The 21231-nt window shown below is 23.5% G+C and overlaps 1 protein-coding gene across 1 annotated transcript; it reads right to left on the reverse strand.

The window, feature by feature from the left end:
* Positions 1-20493: 20493 nt before the first annotated feature.
* LOC145832152 (kelch-like protein 35) lies at positions 20494-21231 on the reverse strand. Its single transcript, XM_082939506.1, has one exon. It carries the CDS (start codon positions 21229-21231, stop codon positions 20494-20496), a length of 738 nt encoding a protein of 245 aa, XP_082795632.1.

Genomic DNA, 21231 nt, shown 5'->3' on the forward strand with positions numbered 1-21231 from the left:
ACACACTTTACACTGTAACTATTATTAAATAGCTTAAAATTAACTTTAATGCCTCTTCACTTAATAATTAAAAAATTAATTAAACTCTTGTTAAAATAGTAATTATTATAAAAATGCTTTGTTTTACACAAAACTTACAAAAAAATTCTTAGTTTTCTTGCTAGTATACATATAATTTAAACTTTAAAGTTATTACTAAAATATAATTAGATTTTGTTTCTAAAACATTAAACCAACAAATTTAAGGTAAGTGTGATTATTTACAAATTTAATAAGCACAAATAAAATTTTAATAATTTGTAAGGTTGTGGTGTAGTGTACAATCACACTAAAAACCAAAATTAAGTTTAATCTAAATTTATACTAAATCCTGATATTAAAAAATACTTAGGGCAACTCTATATAAAACGAGGCACAAATTTTGGTGGTTGTATTTTATATTTAAGAACATATCAAACACTAAAAAATAAAGCACATCATACTTAAAAAAAGTTTAAATGTATCCAAATTTTATTTAAGAATTAAATCTAACAGGAATACAGTATAAGAATTTATAGGTAAATTAAGAACAAATTACTTTAAATTAAAACCAAAAATTCAATCATAAATATAAGCATTATTTAAAAAATTACTCTACATTAAGCAATATATTTTTCTATATAGCAATTTTATGAATCTATTATAATATGCTAGTAAAGTATATGCTGAAATTTTGATGAAATATAATTATTTTAACAAATTCAGAAAATAATCATTGAGATTTCTACCAGGTAAAAGTTGTTAATAAATATACCCAAGATAAACATTTTTTTTGCAACTAGTTAAGAGAAAAAAAAAATTAAACCGAAAATTAGTTTTATTGAGAGTCTTTTTGTATAAAATACATATTTAGGACTATTAAATTATGTTATAAGTAGCTTTTAAAGATAGAAAAAGATTAAATACTATTATAAACCTTCATGTTATTTTATTGTTCATACTGTGTGAAGAAAAAAACAAGAGAACACATTGTTTTATATTTTATACAGTTTAAAAAAAAAACTAAAAATTAAAACTAAAAACCAAAACTCACCTGAAATTTGTTAGTTAAAAACACAATTAAACTTAAACAATAATTCAAAACTTACAGGTATAAGGTACGGATTGTTGTAAACTTTATTAATTAGTTCTAGTCATCATAATTAAACCCTACCATATTTAATTACTATCTAATAAATACTAGATTCTTTTTGACAATACAAATCTATTATATTAAAAGACCAAAAAAACTATGATAACAACACATTTAAAAATATTACTTAATTTTATAAATAATTTGGAATGCTAAAAACTTAAAAAACATTTTAAGTTTCTGTGAAAAATGCTATAAGACTTAAACTAATGTGAATTATAGAATGTTCAACACTTTAAAACAATCAAATGTAGGTCAGATAATAATTCTTATACTTAAACCACAAAAATACACTAAAAGATTTTCTTGCAGTTATATATATATATATACAATAAGTGTCTAATTCTCAGTTTACAGGTAAATTTTAACAACTCTATCCCATAATAATGCTAACATTACCTGGGATACTTGTGTTCTAGTTGACTAATGTTGCGACACTCAGCCAAACACTAAAACTTTGCAATAAAAGATCTTATGAAAGAAATATTCTATTACACTGGTTTTATATAAATTACAAATATTTATTACTTTATAAAGCAATTTTTATGGATGTGTAAAAGTTGTTTTTTCAATTTCGTCTTCAGCAGTTTCTAAAAAAACTAGTATGTAGCGCATATTAAGTTTTCGCCATTCTCTTGTTGAATGTTGAATTTAGAAAACATTTTTTTCATATTTCAAAGAAATAAGTTTTGATTAAAACGAGCCAAGCTTAAAACTTAAACGTTCCTGCTAAAGTAACTCTACAAAAGTCCATTTTAGATTATTTTTCTTTCTTAATGATTTTTACAATATAGTTAAAAAAAAAACTCAACAGTTGGAAGTAGGAGTACAGAAGTTAGTATTCTGAAAATAGGTTATGTTAAAATTTATACACTATTATAAAAAAATATTTTAAAAGTTTTACACTATTATAAAAAATGTTTAAAAGTTGTACACTTACATAAAAAATGTATAGTTGTTTTAAAATGCTGGTGTAAGTTCAACTTATTTTCCTCAATTTTTCAGAAATAAATTTAATAAAATTTATTAACTTGTTTGATTTTTTTTTGATAACTTAAAGTACTTATGTAAATTAGCTTTCAATTTAATAAGATTGTCAAGTATCAAAGTTTTTAACTTTTGTTTTTATCTAATAGAACACACAACTAACAAAAGTTATAGTAAAAGTGTAATAAGATAAAAATTAAAAACAACATTAGCTTTTATACATAAACTCATGATTACTAAAGCTTCATTACTTTTTTCTATTTTGTGTTGTCAAGCTAAGAAAAATAAATTAGGGTCATAAAACCAAATACAAGAAAGGATTTACAGTTTCATAATTTTTTAGAGCAATACCTAACTACCTATCAAAATAAACAAAGCATAGTAATAAGACTAACTTTTTGATATTTATAGAGAAGTTTATTTACAAACTCATTTATTATTCTTATTTGATACTGGTTATAAGTATGAAAAATTTTTACAATAATTCTACAGGTAAGTTTAGAAAAAAATGAGTTTTTAAATTTAATGGTAAGTTAAATAGAACAACCAAGCAATAACTTTTTTGTAATGATATTGATAATTGTTATCATGCTAATAATAAGGGTATAACTATTTAAGTAAATCATGCAAGTATTGAATTTCATTTACTGGTCAAGTTTATTGACAACTTAAGTTACCTAAAATAGTATTAAAGTTAAAAGTATTAGGTTACTGCTGTAAATTTTTTAAGTTCACAATTGCTTTGTAAGTTTAAATGCTTTTAATTTCCCAGGATAGTTTTCTGCTTATCAAGTTTTAAAGGTGGGTAGATATTTAAACCAACTTTTAATATAGGTCGCCAACTTTATACTTTCACTTATCCCAACTTTCAAACTTTTAGTTGTAGGTGTTGTAGAAAAGTTGAACAAGAAAGTTTTTGTTCTGTTTAATTTATACCACTATACTAAAAAGTGTTAAGTTATTTGTTTTGTACATGCATTCATATTTTGTTAATTTTATTTCTCATAAATATTTTTACTATTTATGCCTGTAGTGTAAATCTAGTTTTTAGTTAAATAGAAGTGGTGTACAGAAAGTAAATTTTTTATGAAGTTTAAGTTTGCTCAATATCAGTTTGCAACCTGTATATAAATTTACTTTATAAAATTATTCAAATAAATTTTGTATCCATAGCTTTATTTAAAAGAAAATGGTAATATAAGATAAAATAAATCTTATATTTTAAATTTGTTTGAACTGTGCTTGAGTAATATCTTTTTATTTTTGTTATCATTTTAATTTCTTGCTAGAGCTTACATTTATTGAGCTGGTAACTTAAAATACTTTTAAAGCAAAAGTTAAAGTCTGTATCACTCAAAAATCTGAATTTCCAAAGCTTTTGATTTTATTTTAATAGTAAAAGATCTTTGATGTTAAAATATTTTTATTTTAAAAAATCATACTAAATACTCATACTTAATTTATTTAATTTTATCATACTAATATTTTAACTATCCAAATTTTTTTATATATTTAGACTTTAAATTAATAATATTTTAGTTTTCTACTACAATAAACTAACTTTAAAATAAAAATGCTTTAATTTGAAAAAAAAAACGTTTATCGAAAATAACTTTTCTAAAGACTGTTTATTAATTTTTCAAACAATTTTTATTATAGATGTTTCACAAAAGTTACTAAAAATTTTAGTTCTAAAAGTTATTCATTACAGTCTAGTTAATTCAGAATCATGTTTTTTATTTAAAAAATATTTTCAATAATAAGTTTTACCTTTACCTTATTGAAATCTAAAAAATTTTTAGTACAGCTTTTTAGAGAATTCTATAGACAATGTGGCCAAAAAACCTGGAATCCAGATAAATAAATTTTGACAATTAAGAATAAAAAATCCTGGATTTTTAGAAAATTTTGAAAAAATATGGAATAAACTAAAGTTATGTACTGAGTTCATTAAACAACCTTGAATTTCAAAAGTTCTACATGTTAAATAAAGAAAATAAAGAAAAAATAAAGAAAAAAAATAAAGAAATAAAGAAATAAAGAAATTTGACACAAAAAACCTATAATATAAACTAAAATGTTGGTCATTATAAGTTTTTTTAATAAAAAAAATATTTAAAGTATCTTTGTAGCATCTAAATATGAGCCATTATCTTAGACTATTATCACAGTAATTTTTAGCACTAAATTTAATTTTAAACTAAAAATAGACCTAAAAACGTGTACTTTCAAAAACCTTGAAAAAGTTCAGAAAACCTGGAATAACTTTCTCAAAAACAGTTGCCATTTTTGACTAACTTTTCTCAGTGTTACTACACGCTAAGCTTTACTCAAAGTATAAAATTTTTATGAAAAATTTAGGTAGACTCAGTATAACTCTGGGTGTTTCAAATTAGTTTTTTAAACTTAGCCTGATTCTGGGTATTTTTTGTTATTAGTAAAAACCTCAAGATAGTTTTAAAAAATATGAAAATCTCAGGTCATTTTTTTTCTAAATTTTGAATGAGATTCAGTTAAATTATTTTCAACACTTTGCTATTATCTAATTAGTTTTCTTAAAAAATTAGACTTTTATTGACTTTAAAAAGTTTTTAGTTTTTTTTATAAGCATTTTAATTTAGGATCCTTCAAGATAGTTAAGAGCACTCAGTTTATTTTTTACTCAAAGAGTGGCCACCCTGTTAGTTAAGAATTGTCTTATAACTTTTATTAGTTTTTGATTTACGTTTATTTTGTATATTTTATTTCATCTAGAATTATTTGAAAAGTTTTCAAAAACAACTGTGAAATTTTGGGTTTAAATGCAAAAAGCAACTGCTTAAAAAATAATTTCTTTAAGTTTAAATCTAGTATCTAGTATAGGGAGTTTAAATAAACTTTACTTAACAAGTTCAGTTTATACTAGACAAATGGATATAAAACAAATTTAGTTACAGTTACCTCCCGCATCTTTATGCACTCATGACCTTACGCACTCTCGTTTAGTTACGCATTTTAGAATTGTAAAAAAGTCATTTTTTTATAAATATTGCACAAGTTAGGTTTATTGAATATTTTTAATTTAAAATATGTTTTTAAATGCTTACTCACTTCTCTATATATTTAGACTTTATAAACTTATGTTCATTAACTAATGGATAAACATTTATGCCACAGTTTATCAGAAATTTTGTTAACAATAAGAGATTAAATTTAAAAAAAGTTGTAGTAACATAAACCATTTTTATTAAACAAATTTCATATATTTTATATATTTCATACATTTTTGTTCAAAAGAAGAAATCCATTACAGCACCAAATGCATATTTTTGTAAAAAACTATAGAAACAAATTTTGATATAGACACCACACCATTTCTAAAATGTAAACATCCGCTTAATTATAAATTGAATTTGCTAAGTAGAATAGAATATAAATGTAAAGTATCAAATAAGTCACATATGAATAAATAAAAGATATGATCTACTAGTTTTTTAAATTAGTAAAATTTTTCTACAAGTATTATTATTTTATATATGTTTAAATCTTTTTTTATGTATAGTTTTATCTTTTGTTTTCATATTTATAAATAAAGTATACAATTGTTAAAAGTGGGAAAGTCCTCAGTCTACTTTTAACTAAAAGCAATATCAAAAAACAGCCATTATAGTAAATATATTTGGTACCTCCCATATCTTTACGATCTCTCATATCTTTACGCGTTTTTTCTGTGGACACAACGTGCGTAAATAAGCGAGAAGTTACTGTACTTAAATAGATTGTTGTTTTAATAGTTATTCCTTGCAAAAGTTCAAAAACATCATTTGAAGATCTTATTATGCTATTAAAATTACATATTCATTAATTATACTAGTTTTTTTCAAAAATAAAAATTAAGTAGTTTACGGTTGACAACTAAAAAAATATAAAATTTCTTTTTAAAAATGTTAAAACTTTGCTTAAGTTTAAAAAAGGCAAGTGCGCTTAATTATTATTTTAAGATTATAATTTGTTGTATTATGAACAATAAAAGAACAAAAAAGTATAGTATAATAAATAAGATATATATATTTTTTAATTTTATATGAATCTTAAACTTCTCATATATTACAAGAGTTGCCATACATTCAGGATAATCAGAGCATAAAGACTAACTAAGGATATAACATAATAAATCAGGATATCATGAGCTTAGTTTTAAAACTCAGACTGACTCCGGAAAGTTTTTGCTTTTTCTTAAAAATCTCATTATAGTTAAAAGGTTTCAAAAAATCTTAGGACATATTTAGTTGCTCTTATTATACTATTTTGTAATTTTATGTGCCCAAAAACTTTGAAATTTTTGATTTTGAAACGCTTATTTAATTTATTTTAGTCATATGGTTCTTCACGACTCTAAGTATAACGTTGTGTTTGCAACAGAGTCAAAGAACATTTTTTAAGAGTTTCAAAATCTTAAGATGACTAAACACAGTTTTTTAATTTTTTGAAAAATTTCCCTGGAAGTGTGAGTGGCAACCCTGTAATAACATAAACTTAAAAAATCAAGCAAAATAATATAAATCTTTTATAAGTAGGTACCTTTTATACAAAACCTAACCAACTTATTTTACAGTGTTAATTAAAAACAATACAATTATGTTTCCCAATGAAGAATATCTTGAATATCTGAATGATGCTGAGCCATCCGACCTCATCGCTTATCATGATCTTTTGCATGGAGCTAAAACTCCTGACGTCATCGCCCATCAGCTGTTTTTTGACGAAGCTGGTAATTCTCACGTCATAAATCTAAAGAGTGAACCTAAGCAAGGTCTGAATTTTTTTTTATTGTCTTGTAATTAAAATTTTAAATAAGTTTGTATTATTATAAACAGTTTATTCTACATAAGAATTTTCTCAAAATTAAAAATGTAAAACTAAATAGAACTAGTTTACTATTTCAACTAGATTTTTAACCACTTTAAACAAAATTTCCGGTTGGATTGGTAATTCTAAATTTTCAGGTGGAACTGTTAATGAATATGCTTACAAGACAAACTACGAATTTTCTCTCGAAAAAGTTGAGTTTAACCCGATGTACGACGGAGACTACGTTTGCTCAAACCCCAACAAACTGCAGCAGCGTCTTTACGATGTTTCCCCTAAAGAATTCATTTGCAAAAAGATAAAGAAAAAAGATAATTTAATTTCACGTAAGATATATTAGAGTATGGTAGCTGTATGTGACTTTCAATCTTATAACGGTTTTACCAGGGTTGCCGAAAACCCTGGAATTTGAAAGTTAGGCTAAAAAAACTTTAAAAACCTGGAACCCGTAACTTTAAGCAACTTTAAAATGTTAAAGTAATAATATTCCGATTTGACGCAAAAATTCTATCGTATAGATAAAAATATTTTAGTCATCATAATATTTTTTTTTAAAGAACATATTTAAAGAAGGTTTAACATATCTTTCCGATATCCTTGTACTGTGTAAAACTGTTTTTTACTTAACACTTTATTTTAAACTTAAATTATGCCCGAAAACATTTAATTTTGAAAACCTGAAAGTAATTTTTAAAATCCGGAGAAAATTTGCGAAAAACATTCGGCAACCCTGGTTTACTTAAAACTAAAATTACGAGATTACACAATATATTTGAAGTTAACTTTCTACCAACTATGTTTTCAAAATGTTTACTACATACTTTTTACATTTTGCTTAGAATATAGTTTAGCGTCAAAAATACAAATTACGAGATTACACAAAATAACTCAAAGTTAACATTCTGCCAACTAGGTTTTCTAAATGTGTACTATATACATTTTACATTTTACTAAAAATGTAATTTAACGTTAAACATACAAGTGTTAATGTTTTCATTCAAAGAAAAACTATATCAGTGTTGTAAGATAATCACTTAAAGACTTAAGATTTTTTAAGTAAAAAAAAAAACAAATACAGTGAACCTGGTTTTATTAATATAATCGCAATAAAATCAATGCGAAGTTTTATCAGTTTTTACCTGTAATAATTAAAACTATAAACCTAAAGTTACCTTATAGGCTAAATGTCATAGCCTAGTTAACTGTAAATTATTATACTCATACAAAACGATGCATTATTATAAATGTTTACCCATAAACTAAAAACAACTTATTTGCAGCTGCCAAATTTTTGGCTATTGGGTTTGCAGCTCTGTTTTCGTTCTGCTTGCTTGTGCTGGTGAGTTGGAAAGTTTACCAAAAAATGAAATACTGGATGACCAGCGACGAAAAGTTAGTTGTTTTCTAACATTTTTAAAATTAAAGTTTAAAAATAATTTAACATATACAGTTTCTACTTCTACGACAATACTTGTAGGTTTTAATGATCTATTTTTATTGAAATATAAATGTAACTAATACTTTTAAGTTTATATACGTGCCATAAGAAATTACAACGCTAATGGTAAAAGTTAAGCCAAAATCGTTATATTAATTAACTATTATAAGTAAACTCTTCAGAAAAAAAGCAATAAATTTATCATTTTAACCATTTGTTTTTGAATATCATAATTTTTAATTGTTTCTGTACAGCGATGAGGATGATGATAAATATTGCAAGCATCATTATCAACATAGGAATCACTATATAAATAGGAATATGGTTTAGAACTGACAAAAGGAACATTTAGATTTATTTTAGTCGACAATAAACTGTTCGAACATTCATTTTATGTTGTCAATTTGTTATAAAATAACTCGCTACAATTTAGATATAGAGATATTAATTAAAAAGGTTGTATAATTTTATTTGAAAATGTAATTAAGTGGTTATATATTTCTATAAAACAAAAGACCGATTTGTAGCTTGTTAAAAAATCAAAAAAAGACAACGTTTATTAACTAAGCTGATAAAAAAACAATAGATTAAAAATTGATAAGTACTAGATACATAGCAAATTTTTAAGTTTAAAAGTTTTTTTTTTTTTTGGGTTTTTGAATTTTACAGAATAAAAGTGTTAAACTGTCACAAAACCATTAAACCTTAAAATAGGTCTAGCATCCAAAATCTTTTAAATCTTGTTATGGGAAATAAAACCGAATATACTTCTTTAGTGTATTTTAGAAACTAAATTATACAAAAAGAAATTAACAAATTGTTGACTGACAACTTTTTACACTTTTCAGATAAAACTCATAACATATTAAAAAACTTAAGTAGTTAATTTTAAAATTTTTCTACTGATAAAACTATTTTTTAATAGTACAAAAATATTAGACAGCTAATATGTCTGTTAAACGAAACAGCTTTGCGGGTTTAAAACTTGCTTTATTAAACTTCGTTAGAACTGTGTTATTTAATTAACAAAAAGCGTATGCAACCTAATAAAATACTTTGCTATGCTTCCTTATAGTTCGTCAATCATTTTTTCAATTAAAAAAAAAATTTGCATCTGTGGTATCAAAAATAAGTTTGCACTTAAGTCAAAATTAGCTTAAATTATGCACACAGCAATTAAATAGGTAATAAAAAGTTGAGCAAAAATTTACATCAAGCTCTTATAACACCAGTTATTGTTTATATTAAGCAAAAGAAAAACTTACTAGTTAGCTAGATGTTTAGTTTATTAAAAGGATTGAATAAAAAACTAAGTTGAAAGTAAAAACGTTTTTTCTTAGATAAACCAAAGAACTCAGACTAGAAATGTAAAGATTAGTCTTTGAATTAGTTTCAAATTAAGTTGTACAGTGGTATTAAAAATCTTTTCATGATGTAATATTACATATATTACCATTTTTTTAATAAAAAAAGTAAAAAAAAACAAGTAACCAAAAAAGTAAAGCTTCAAGAGGAAATATTTTAAAAGTCAGTATGCATTTTCTCTTTTCTCAAAAATACATAAAAAGCAAACTGTTAATAAGTAAAATACTGTCTAAGTATTGAATTTTAATCCTATTAAAAAAAAGTACAAATCTATTTAAAACAAAACATTGTGCTTAAAATAGAGCTTTAATTGTTGTTAATTAATACCTACAAAATGAGATCATTTTATTTACTTTTTTTGTTCCGAATATTTTATTCAAGACATTTTTCTCACTTTTCTTTTTTCCAGCCTAAAAACTTCCAAGGTTAATTTGTTTTATAATTAATTTATAGTTTAACAGAAAGTTAAACATTACAACTAATTAATTCAATTTTTTTTAAAAGTTTTTTATATGTTTTTAGTTACTAGTATTACTATTTTTTTTAGCTTTACTGTACTTACTTTTAAAATTATAATGAGTGTGAAAGTAATAAGCCTTTCAAAATAAATTTTTCCTTAACAAATTTTATAAACTCAAAAATCTACTAAACATCTTAAAATCTATTTCAGCCATTAAAAAAGTAAAAAAAATCTAATATAAAAATACTTTATTAAAACAATTTCTTCAAAATAACGGTATATAAAATAGGAACAATTTGAATACTTAATCAAATTCAAATAGTTATAACGCAAATATTTTGCAGCAGTTTAACATCGTATTCTGTAGATAAGAATTTTAAGTTTTTATCAAAAAAGTTTTGAACCAAAATAAACTAATAAAATTTTGTTTGATGTACTAAAGTATATGTTAAACATAGTAAAAAGACTGTGTTCTCTATATAAATAAATAAGTATTAAGCTCCAATTTTTTTACTCCAGCATTAATGACCAAAATTTAATAATAAAACTTCTAACATGAGAAATATGTGTATAAAAATATTTACTAATTGCTTAAAAAGTTAAATATAATAAATTTAGACAGTTGAAATTATAAACTTATAAACAAAGTATAGATGTAGATAAAAACCACACAAAAATTACCAATACTGTATCAATAAAAGTAAGGAGTAAGTAGTTTATTTGAACTTTTATTTCACTCTTTTATTAATACTGCAAACTAAAAACAAAACTTAATTTTTTTTCTGATATTGGAACTTTCTGATATACTACACAACTTACAATGCTACTCAAATTAAAAGGTTTTACGTAATTATAATTACTAACTGGTGGTGCTTTACTGCTAGTTTGAGCTTCTCTGGAACTTCTAATGTTTTGTTTTGTAGATGTTAGTTTACAAATATTTACTAACTGATTACTCTTAAATTTATTTACTTTTTGTATTTTACAATAGGTAAACTTGTTTTAGTTTTAAATTTTTGTATAATATGTTTCTAGTTTAGCTACTAAAAATTGTCAATATGTAACTAGAAAACTTATAAAAATATTTTAATTTTAAATTAGCTTGTTGTAATTATTTGATTTACTACAGTTTATCAAAAATACCTATAAAATTAGATATTTTAATTAACCTAAAAATATATAATTTGTGTAGTTATTTATTAGTTCAATAAAGTACATACTTTAACTATCAACTTATGTTAAAAAAAAACTAATAAAATACATTACAATTTATTTTTTTGTTTAATTTTATTTGTCAAATTATAAACAGCTTACCAAGTGTGTCAGACGGTTCATGTTTTAAAATTGGTGGTCTATTTGGAACTTGCTCTAATATCTGGTAGACACCAATTTGGTATTTCAGCCAACTCATAATTTTTGCTTCATTCACAGTGTCAACATCAATATCAAGGTTAAAGTGTTCTATTAGATTTTTAAGTAAACATTTTTCAACAGATTCGAATGACGTAGTAACGTTTTCAGTAGTCGGCATACTACATGTGTTGTTATTTTGATGAACATTAATACTTGTTAATATTTTCTATTAAGTTAAGTTTTAAAAGTTAACAAAAAAAGTCAAAAATGTTTTTCGCTGTTTTGTCAGTTTAAAATGTTAAAAGTTTTATATGAATTTGTTGGTTTTAAAAATATTTCAAGCAGATAATAACTTAAACAGTTATTCTTAACTAGTCTTTCATTTAGCTTTACTCGAATATGTTCCGAAAACAGATTTTCATATTTAAAAAACAGAGTATTTAAATTTCGATTTAACAAACAATAAAAACTAATAATTAGTAATTAAGTTTAGAGGTTAACCTATTTAATTTTTAATTTGAAATTACTTTCATAAAGTTTTCAACTTTTATTGTTTAAATAGACGTCCCAAATAATTGAAATTAAAATAAACGTTGAAAGTTAAAAAAAATTTGAAAGCTATAAAACTCTTGCATAGCCTAGAGTTCAAACAAATGTATAATATAAGGTTTTCAAAAATCATGTTTATAATAGTCACCTTTTTTTAAACACCGCTCATTAACTGTTGATTTAGTTACCGTTTAGTTTTCTCACTAGTTATTGCCCCTTAACGCTAGAATCGTTCCTAAAGATGAAACCCCGACCTAGAACTACATTGAAAATAACCTCTGATTTCTTTTTTTTCACATTAAATGTGCTTGAATGCGATAAAGTTGTTTCGTTCATACCTTTAACTTGTTTAATTGTTTGGTAGTTTTGAAGAAGATCTTCGCTTGTGGAGCGTTGAAGATTATTATAAACATTGTGCGGTTTGTATCTTTCCGGCTTCTCATGCAACGAAGGTGGACTCTCAGGTGAAGATTAGTTTGATGCTTTTGTTTGGTGATTGTCTGTGTTTAAAAGAAATAGTTGATTCTATTTTAAGGAGGTTTGGATAATCAGAAATAAAAACGTTCAAAACGTCAATTTTAATTTTACACTATGCATACAGTAAAGCTAGTAAAATTAATGATTTTTTCTTCATTGACAAAATCAAATGTACTAGTTAAAATTTAACTTATTTTTTTTGATTATATTAATATGTGACTTGTTTAAATGTAAGTTTAAATGAAAAAAAGTAAAAAAAAATAATTATGAAAAATATACAAAGTATATCAACCTATGTTTCTGTACTTTACTGTCTTTTCTACTAATGTTGCTTTCGAAAAAACTTCTAAATTTTGTTGTTCCGCATTGATTTCTTCTTGAATTTCTGAATTAATAAAGGTATAAGTTTAAAAAAAGAAAGAAAGTAATCGATTTTTTAAAGTACTGTTAAGTGCAAAAATCGTATAGCCAAACACTTTAAGTTATCAGTTTTGTAATATTCCGGTTTTATTGATATGCCAATTTAAAATCAGCTTCTTGTACACTTTTCAATTGAATTTGCGACTCTAAAAATAACTTAATCAAAACTTTTACATAAGAAATATTTGTTATGATCATTATATTGCTAAAACAAAAACGTCCAAAAGACTTATCAATATAGTAAAACAGTTTCATTTAATATGAGTGTAATAACATTCTTCCAAAATGAAGAAGTTACGCTGTCTTACGATCTCTTCTTTTTATTTTATTAAATATAAAAAGTAAAACATCCATTGAAATAGTTTAACAATTTTATACAGTAAAAATTAGTTCAAAGGAGAATACATTAAATATGTTAATATAATGTATATATACATACCTTAATATATATATATTAAGGTTTATTTCAAGATTTAAAACTCAAAGGACTCGAGTTTCGTGCTTATGCACTCATCAGCTTCAAAACAAGTTTAAAATAAAGCACAAAACAAATGAAAGTAAAAAAATCGATTGATAAATTAATCTTTGCACAAGCCGTTTCGCATGATTTTTGATAGTTTCAAAATTACATCATAATCTATTTACTCTAAAATTTTTTAACTTTCATTTGTGTTTTTTGTTTTGTACTTTATTTTAAACTTGTTTTGAAGCTGACGAGTGCATAAGCATGAAACTCGAGTCCTTTAAGTTTTACATCTTGAAAAAAACTTTTTTATTAATGAAGCCCTTAAGGTGGGCCCAGTGTGAAAGATTTGATTTATCAAGCTAAATAACTTAATTATATATATAATTCAGTTATTTAAATTGATAAATCAAATCTTTCACACTGAGCCCACCTTAAGGTTATATATATAAAGGTTTATTTCAAGATGTAAAACTCAAATGACTCGAGTTTCGTGTGAAAGATTTAATTTATCAATTAAATAACTTAATATAATTATATTAATATTATTAATATAATTATTAATATATATAATTAATATAAACTAACTTATGTCGTTGTTTTGTAAACTGGGTGAAATTAAAACGTATGTTTTGTCATTAAAAATATATTTATTCTGACGGTATGCCGTATTATTAGCCATGTTTTAAAGAGGTTGTACTTATAATACTCTAATACGTCAAAATTATAAACACTGTAACTGCTTAGTGTTACAATAAAAGTTTTAAACAATACAAAAGTTCATCTTTCTAAAAATAGTTAAAATAAAATATAAACTTTTTTTTTATACCGGAGTTATGCTTTTTTCCCAAGCTTGCAACAAAATTGCTACCGGAAACCTTCTGAAGATTTTTCTTATGACGTAATTTTTCATTTATTACGTCATAATCAGCTTTTACGACGTCACTTGTTGTGCGAGAGTTTCTGCATAGTTTAACCACACATTTGGAGTTATCATAGTTGACGTGAGAACTACACCAATAAAACAGTTTGAACTGTTACGTCTTTAAAATTTGTTTGCTTATATTTTTGGTTCGTATAACTTTTCGAACGCCTATGTAAATGTTTAAGTACAAACAAATAAAATAGAGGCTCTTTTTTGCAATGTAAAAACATAAAAAATTGAATTTAAACAAGTTATAAAGTAATGAAAATAGTAACAATAAAAACCTTTTTCATGATTGCATTGAGTTTCATTAAAAATCATGTTTGTCTCCATTAAAAACACTTTTATAGGAGCATTGTTCTTTCTTTTCTTTTGCTCAGGTATGGTTACCTTTTAAATTTATAAAGTTGGTTATTGCTAAAAAATAAAACGAAAAACAATAACCCTGCCTTATAACCAAAACAGATAATTTAGAAACTTAAAAATTAATAACTTGATATTAGACCAAACAAAACATAAAAACATTTAATATTTTTAGATGAGGATGTTTAATGAAGACTGACTAAAACTTTTTGTTGTTTTAATGTAATTAATTGTTAATTTTGTGAAATTTTTTACTATAAAAACATTATTTTAGTGCAAAAGGAGGCATAAAAATTATCAGCAACATTGAAATCTGTTGTTTATTATTTGAAGTAAACATTAAGTCTTTAAATCATTAAAATAAAAATAAAACATTTAAGATAAAATAAATTTGCATTTGTAGTTTGATAGTCTGCAAGATAAAAGTAAATATCTTGAAACAATAGTCTACACTGACATCAAACATAAAAACATGCTTTATCGTACATTACTTAATCTATACTAGAATAATTTATATGAATAACACTTTATATCTTCTATCTTTTATTTAAAAAATATACTTATCGGTTATTGCAAAAGTATAAAAACTTTATGTTATTCTCTAGATTTTATAATTTAAGTATTACTTACAAAATATTTATGAACTTTAAACTACATTGTTATAATATCTGTAATTTTTTTTTTTGTAAAGCTTTTCACATAATGGAATTTTTATTTAGAAATTTTTATCAAAATAGCGTTTTAAATCTTTATTAAATTAATATTTTTTTTATCAAACAAGTATGAAAAAAAAAACAGAAAGTCTGATATTTCAAAAATATAGTTTTAAAAGTTTTCTCACAATAATAATAAAGAAAAAACAACGAAACAAACTGACTGTTTTTAATGAATGGTTTTAAGAAAATTTAATTTATTAAAATATATTCACTATTTTTTTTATAATTTTGATCTATATGAAGACGAACTTATAAGCAGTGTGACTAATGGATTTAATAATTTTTCGATTTACTTTAAGACAATAGTTACGTTTCTATCTGATGTAAAATATCGCTCTTTTATAACATATTTTTAGAGTACTAAGAAAATATTATCTCCAATTACTTTTTATGTTTAAACACTGTTTTATTAACTATAAACAAACTAGTTAAACTATCTAAACATTTTTCTAAAGTTAAATATGCCAACAACTTTTAAAACGTAAGCTTTTTTTCATTAAAGAACTTTATTCACTGCTTTAAATGACTTTAGTGTTTAAGCTAAGTTAAAAAACAGGCAATGGATATTCCTAAATAAGATTTCATTAAAAAAAAAGAGTACTTTTCTTATTGCTTTTGTCATAAAACAATAAAAAAAAGATTGCTATGTTTATTATGGCATATAAAATTTATAAATACAGTTTAATTATTTAAAAAATATATAACGATAAACATTTATTACTATTAAAAATTTGTTTTAGATATTAAAAATAAATAAAGACTCATAAAAATAAAAACTCTTTAAGGTAATTACAAACAAACACTTATGCAGTATTTACACTTGCACACACTATAAAAAATAAACATTGTCCGTAAAAAGACTAAAAACAGAAGTTATAATGTATGAAACATTATTCTGAGCACTGTGATACAATGGTGTTAACGAACAAAAAACAGATAGTATTTTTTTCAGCCATTAGCAAACATATATCTTTGTTTTTTCTATGTTATGTATGTGAAAAAGTTAAAAGTAAATAAAATAAATCTATTTCCGTGTTTTTATAACGATCGTTTCCTTTTAAAATCATACGACATTAATCATATACAAATTAAGTTACCTTTACAATTATTTTTAGAAAACAAAATAACTAATTCAAAAGAACTTTTTAAAAAGTTAAAGGTTATATTAAGCAAATATTATTGATTTTTTTGTTCAAAACTGTTTAGTCTATTTATTTTACTTTTGTTTAGTAATATTTTTGGTTTCGAACTAGACTTACTAAGCTTATACTATTATTTTTCGGTTTAAATGAAGATATAACAGTGTTTTTTATTACAATGTTTTTATTAGGTTTTGAAAAACAACGAAATGTACAATTTTGTGCTAGTAAAGTGTATGGTTAACTACATAAAACTTTTGAACTTTTTGACAGACTGAGTTAAACCCTAAAATGTATTGTCAGCTAAATTACACACAATCTCATGTAAGAACATATTTAAAAAATTCACGTAAATTTTTTTCACAAATTATTAATTAAGAATGTGAATTTAAGAGTTTTACAAAATGTACAAAAATAAAACTTCTAGTACTTACATAAAAACTTTTGAGATATACAAAATTGAAAATTACTTTAGAAATATTGAAGTTTCATTTTAAAAGAATTATTTAGAGACTACATTTAACAAAAAACAAGTTAGTTTTATTATAAGCAAAAAATTGTTTAATATTGCTTGCATTTTTGATAGGAGCTTTTTGAGTGTGTATTTTAAATTAAGTAGTGTATATTAATTAAATAGTTACTTAGTTTAACATATATAACGCAAATAAACATACCTAGATAAATTTAAACGATAAAGATACATAAAGTTAGTACATATACACACATATAAATTTATATATTAAATATTTTAAGTTTTCATTGTCCTTTTAAACGTAAATGCTGCTACTATAAACTAGTTTAGTAATTTAGTAAAACCAATAATTTGAAATCATTTAGTTTTAAACTTTAAAAAACATAAACAAAACCAATATGTTTAATGTTTAGAATTTTTATGAAAACATTTAAAAAAATTAGTATCAATCATACATGTTTTTCTACACTAAAATTCAACAAAAACGCTAACTTCTTTTTAAAGATTAATACAAGTATACAATTACAACTAAGAGTTGGTAATCTACTAGTGATAAAATGCAAAAACTCGTTCCTCTCTTTCCTCTAAATTCTCTTTTATAGGTGAGCAGCGAAAGTTAATACTTGCTCGATCGGACTGTTAGTAAATTTTCACTACTCAATAGACAAGTAATTACGTCTCAAATGTTTTAAAACTTCATGTAAAACTTTAAACAAAACTAACAACTTATAGCTATTGCTGACAAAATGCATGATGATGTGATGAATTAGCTTATATTATTTAATAATATTTAACCTAAAAAGAAATATAATATATATATATGTATATTTATATATAAATATACTTAAACAATATCATATTTCTTGAACTTATTGCTTACTTTAACTATGATTTGAATTTTTTTGCTTAAAGTTGAATAATATATATATATATATATATATATATACATATATATATATAGGTAACAGTTATGAGGTTATTTTAATAAAACTTGATTAAAAAAAACTTATGACACAATCACTACCTCTGCTAAAAGTGTTTATTTTGAAGTAATTTTTGAAAATATCGTATCACTTTTCAAAATTTCATGAATAACTTAATTAAAGCAGGTTTATTTGATCTTCAATTTGTTTCACTATCAATAAATTTAAAAATGTTATTAAGTTTGACTAAACTATCATTTTCTATGAAAGTATTTTTAAAAATAAAGCTTTACCATAGCATATACGAAATAAAAGCAATATTATATATATAAATATGTCGAAAATTAAAAAATATCAATTCTTGCATAATAGAAACAAACCGAAGTTAACTTATCTTATACATTGTACATCTCTTGAGTAACTTTATTTTTAACAAAATATAGATTTTTTTGAGTATTTATCATTTTTAAGTTCTAAACTCAACAAGTTTGTAAATAATAGATAATTAAAGTAAAGTTAAAACTTTATTATAGAAATACAAATTACTACCACTAGTAATAATTAACAAATAAATATAACTTTTATACTTTAAGAATAAAAAAGTTAAGTTAATAACCATAAATAAAATCTTTATCGAATTTGTATTTTTTAGATTTTAGAACATTTAAAAGAATTTGATATTTTTTCCAACTTGACATACTTAAATTTCTGTAAACAATTAATGCATATATGTATAAAAATACAAGTTAGTTCATTTTAACACTTTTTAACTTCTATTGATAATAATTTTTATAGCTGTACGCTTCTTAAGTAAGAAGCTTAGAATTTTATCTACAGATTATTAACTTTATTCATTTTTCTCTTATTAAATTCATACATTATACTAAAAAATAAAATTATAGTGTTTTTATATGTTACGTCAATTGTTAAACGGCTTACTTTTTGAGCTGACTAAAAGCTAACAAATACATAAAATGAAAATAATATTTAAAAACTTATTTATTTTTCTTATAATTTTAATACTAATCATAAAACTTAACTTAACAGTATTCAAAATTAAACTTTAATCATATCTAGAGTATATAAAAAACTAAACATGTTTCGAGTTTTATAATTCATTGTATACAGTGCATTGTATAATGAACAGTATATAAATATTAGGCTGACTTAAATAATTGTTAAATATAATTTCATATAGCAATAAAAAATTGAACTTTAAAAATACGATATGTTTGCTTTTTATTCCGCACTATCACAATATTTTATTAGAAAAGTTGAAAGTTGACTTGTGGTTTGTCAAAGTCTATTTACAATGTAATATTAACAGTAACTAAGTATTTTAAGTTATATCTAAAAGGAAAAAACAATTTTCATTAAATATAACCGTAGAGTAAATCAATTGGTAAATGCATAAACATTCATTGTAATTATTTAAAGTTTAAATAACGTAGTTAAAAAAGACTAAGAACACTTAGTGTTTTATTGCATTATATAACTAAGCAAAATATCGTATTTGACGTTTAAGTTATAAGTAACACTTTGTAACGCGCATAAACGTAAGAAACTTTATCATTTTCATTGTTTTTTAAACCATTTTAGTTCAAAAACAGCATTAATGTTTAAAATAAAGGAAGTTAGCGTTTTCAAAAGAGACACTTTTATTAGGTTAGAATAAACATTATACAAAAAACGTTTTTTAGTCATTTTATCATATCAATTTTACCGTTTTAACAACATTAATCAGCTACTTGTCAGTCTTAGATCTGAAGTTTATCACTTTTTTTAAATGAAACCATTACAGTTATAGCAAACAAAAGCTAGGTAAAAAAATATTTAGTGTTTTAGCTATACAGAAAAAAGTAAAAGTAATGTAATTTTGTAATTAGTTATAAAAGTGTATAACTTAAAAGTGTAGTAAGATCTTTAAACTAAAGTTTACTTAAAATATATAAACTTGTAAATGAATCTACAAAACTAGTTTTTTATACGTATTTAGGTATTAGAAATTTTCTTAAATTTCTAAAATAAAACTTATCAATTGATTTTATACTATTTAATAACTATTTGTAGATTAAAAAAAATAATCTTGTAGCAAATGACTATCTTTCATAGTTTAATAATTGGTGAGTTTACATAGTTCTGGTTACCTAAAACGGTGATAAAGTTTATAACTTTTTAAAAGAACATAAAATTTGTTTAAATACTTTTTATTAATAAAAATACGAAAGTGCAATCAAAAGAATAAAAGTTAAGAAAAATATTCTGTTGTTTTTATCTTAAAAAAATATGCATAAAATAAATTAATTAAAAATCTTAGTACAAGTTATTCTATTTGAAAAAACGTAAAATATATTGTGTTAGTATAAAACTCTAAAAAAATTTCTCAGAACAGACACTTTAGTGTTTTGTCTACAGCAAAATTTATTAGTAGCAAGGTATCTTTGTTAAAGAAAACCGTTCCAGATTCTCTGTAATTTCAAAAGGTTCTTCAGACCATTTATTATTAATAATATCATAATTGATTACTAAAGATTCCTCTTCTTTAAATATTACTATTTTGTTGCCTATTGAGATAGCCATTGATCTCCATAGATTTTCAGTTAGAAAAATTGGAATCTCAAGATCAGCAAATTTTCCACTTTCACTGTCAAACACCTCTAGTTTGTCTGAAAAAATAACAAAAAGTTTATCTCTGGTGGCGATCAAACTATGATTGCGCACTGCTTCATTCATCCTAGGCATCGGTGTCCAATTCTCTTCAAAAACATCGTATGATTCTACTGTGTTCAAATCACGACGATTAAAATCCTCCCCGCCTGAGACTACAATGCTTCCTCGGAAAACGGCGCAGGCTGAATTTCTCCGAGGCTCTTTCATATTGGTGATCTTTTTCCAACTGCTGTCTTTCGTATTGAGCTGCAAACAATCTTTAGTGATGATTTTGTGGAGACAACCCCAGTAACACCCTCCGATAATAAATATTTCATCCATGAATGCACAAGCACAGAAATCGTAACGTTTGTCATACATTTCAGTTACTCTGCTCCACTTTTTAGCAGAAAGTGAATATTTGTCAATTGAAGACTTGTGCAATCTGTCTTGAATCACGTAAACTTCTCCTTTTAAACAAACAGTTTTGAAATTCGAGCGCTCTTTTAGCAT

The sequence above is a fragment of the Thalia democratica genome, chromosome 3, assembly GCF_965202585.1.
Source record: "Thalia democratica chromosome 3, ktThaDemo2.hap1.1, whole genome shotgun sequence".
Lineage (NCBI taxonomy): Eukaryota > Metazoa > Chordata > Thaliacea > Salpida > Salpidae > Thalia > Thalia democratica.

Bases quoted from the DNA above. Each gene is read 5' to 3' on its own strand.
- LOC145832152 (XM_082939506.1), bottom strand. From the start codon at position 21,231: ATGCTAAAAGAGCGCTCGAATTTCAAAACTGTTTGTTTAAAAGGAGAA.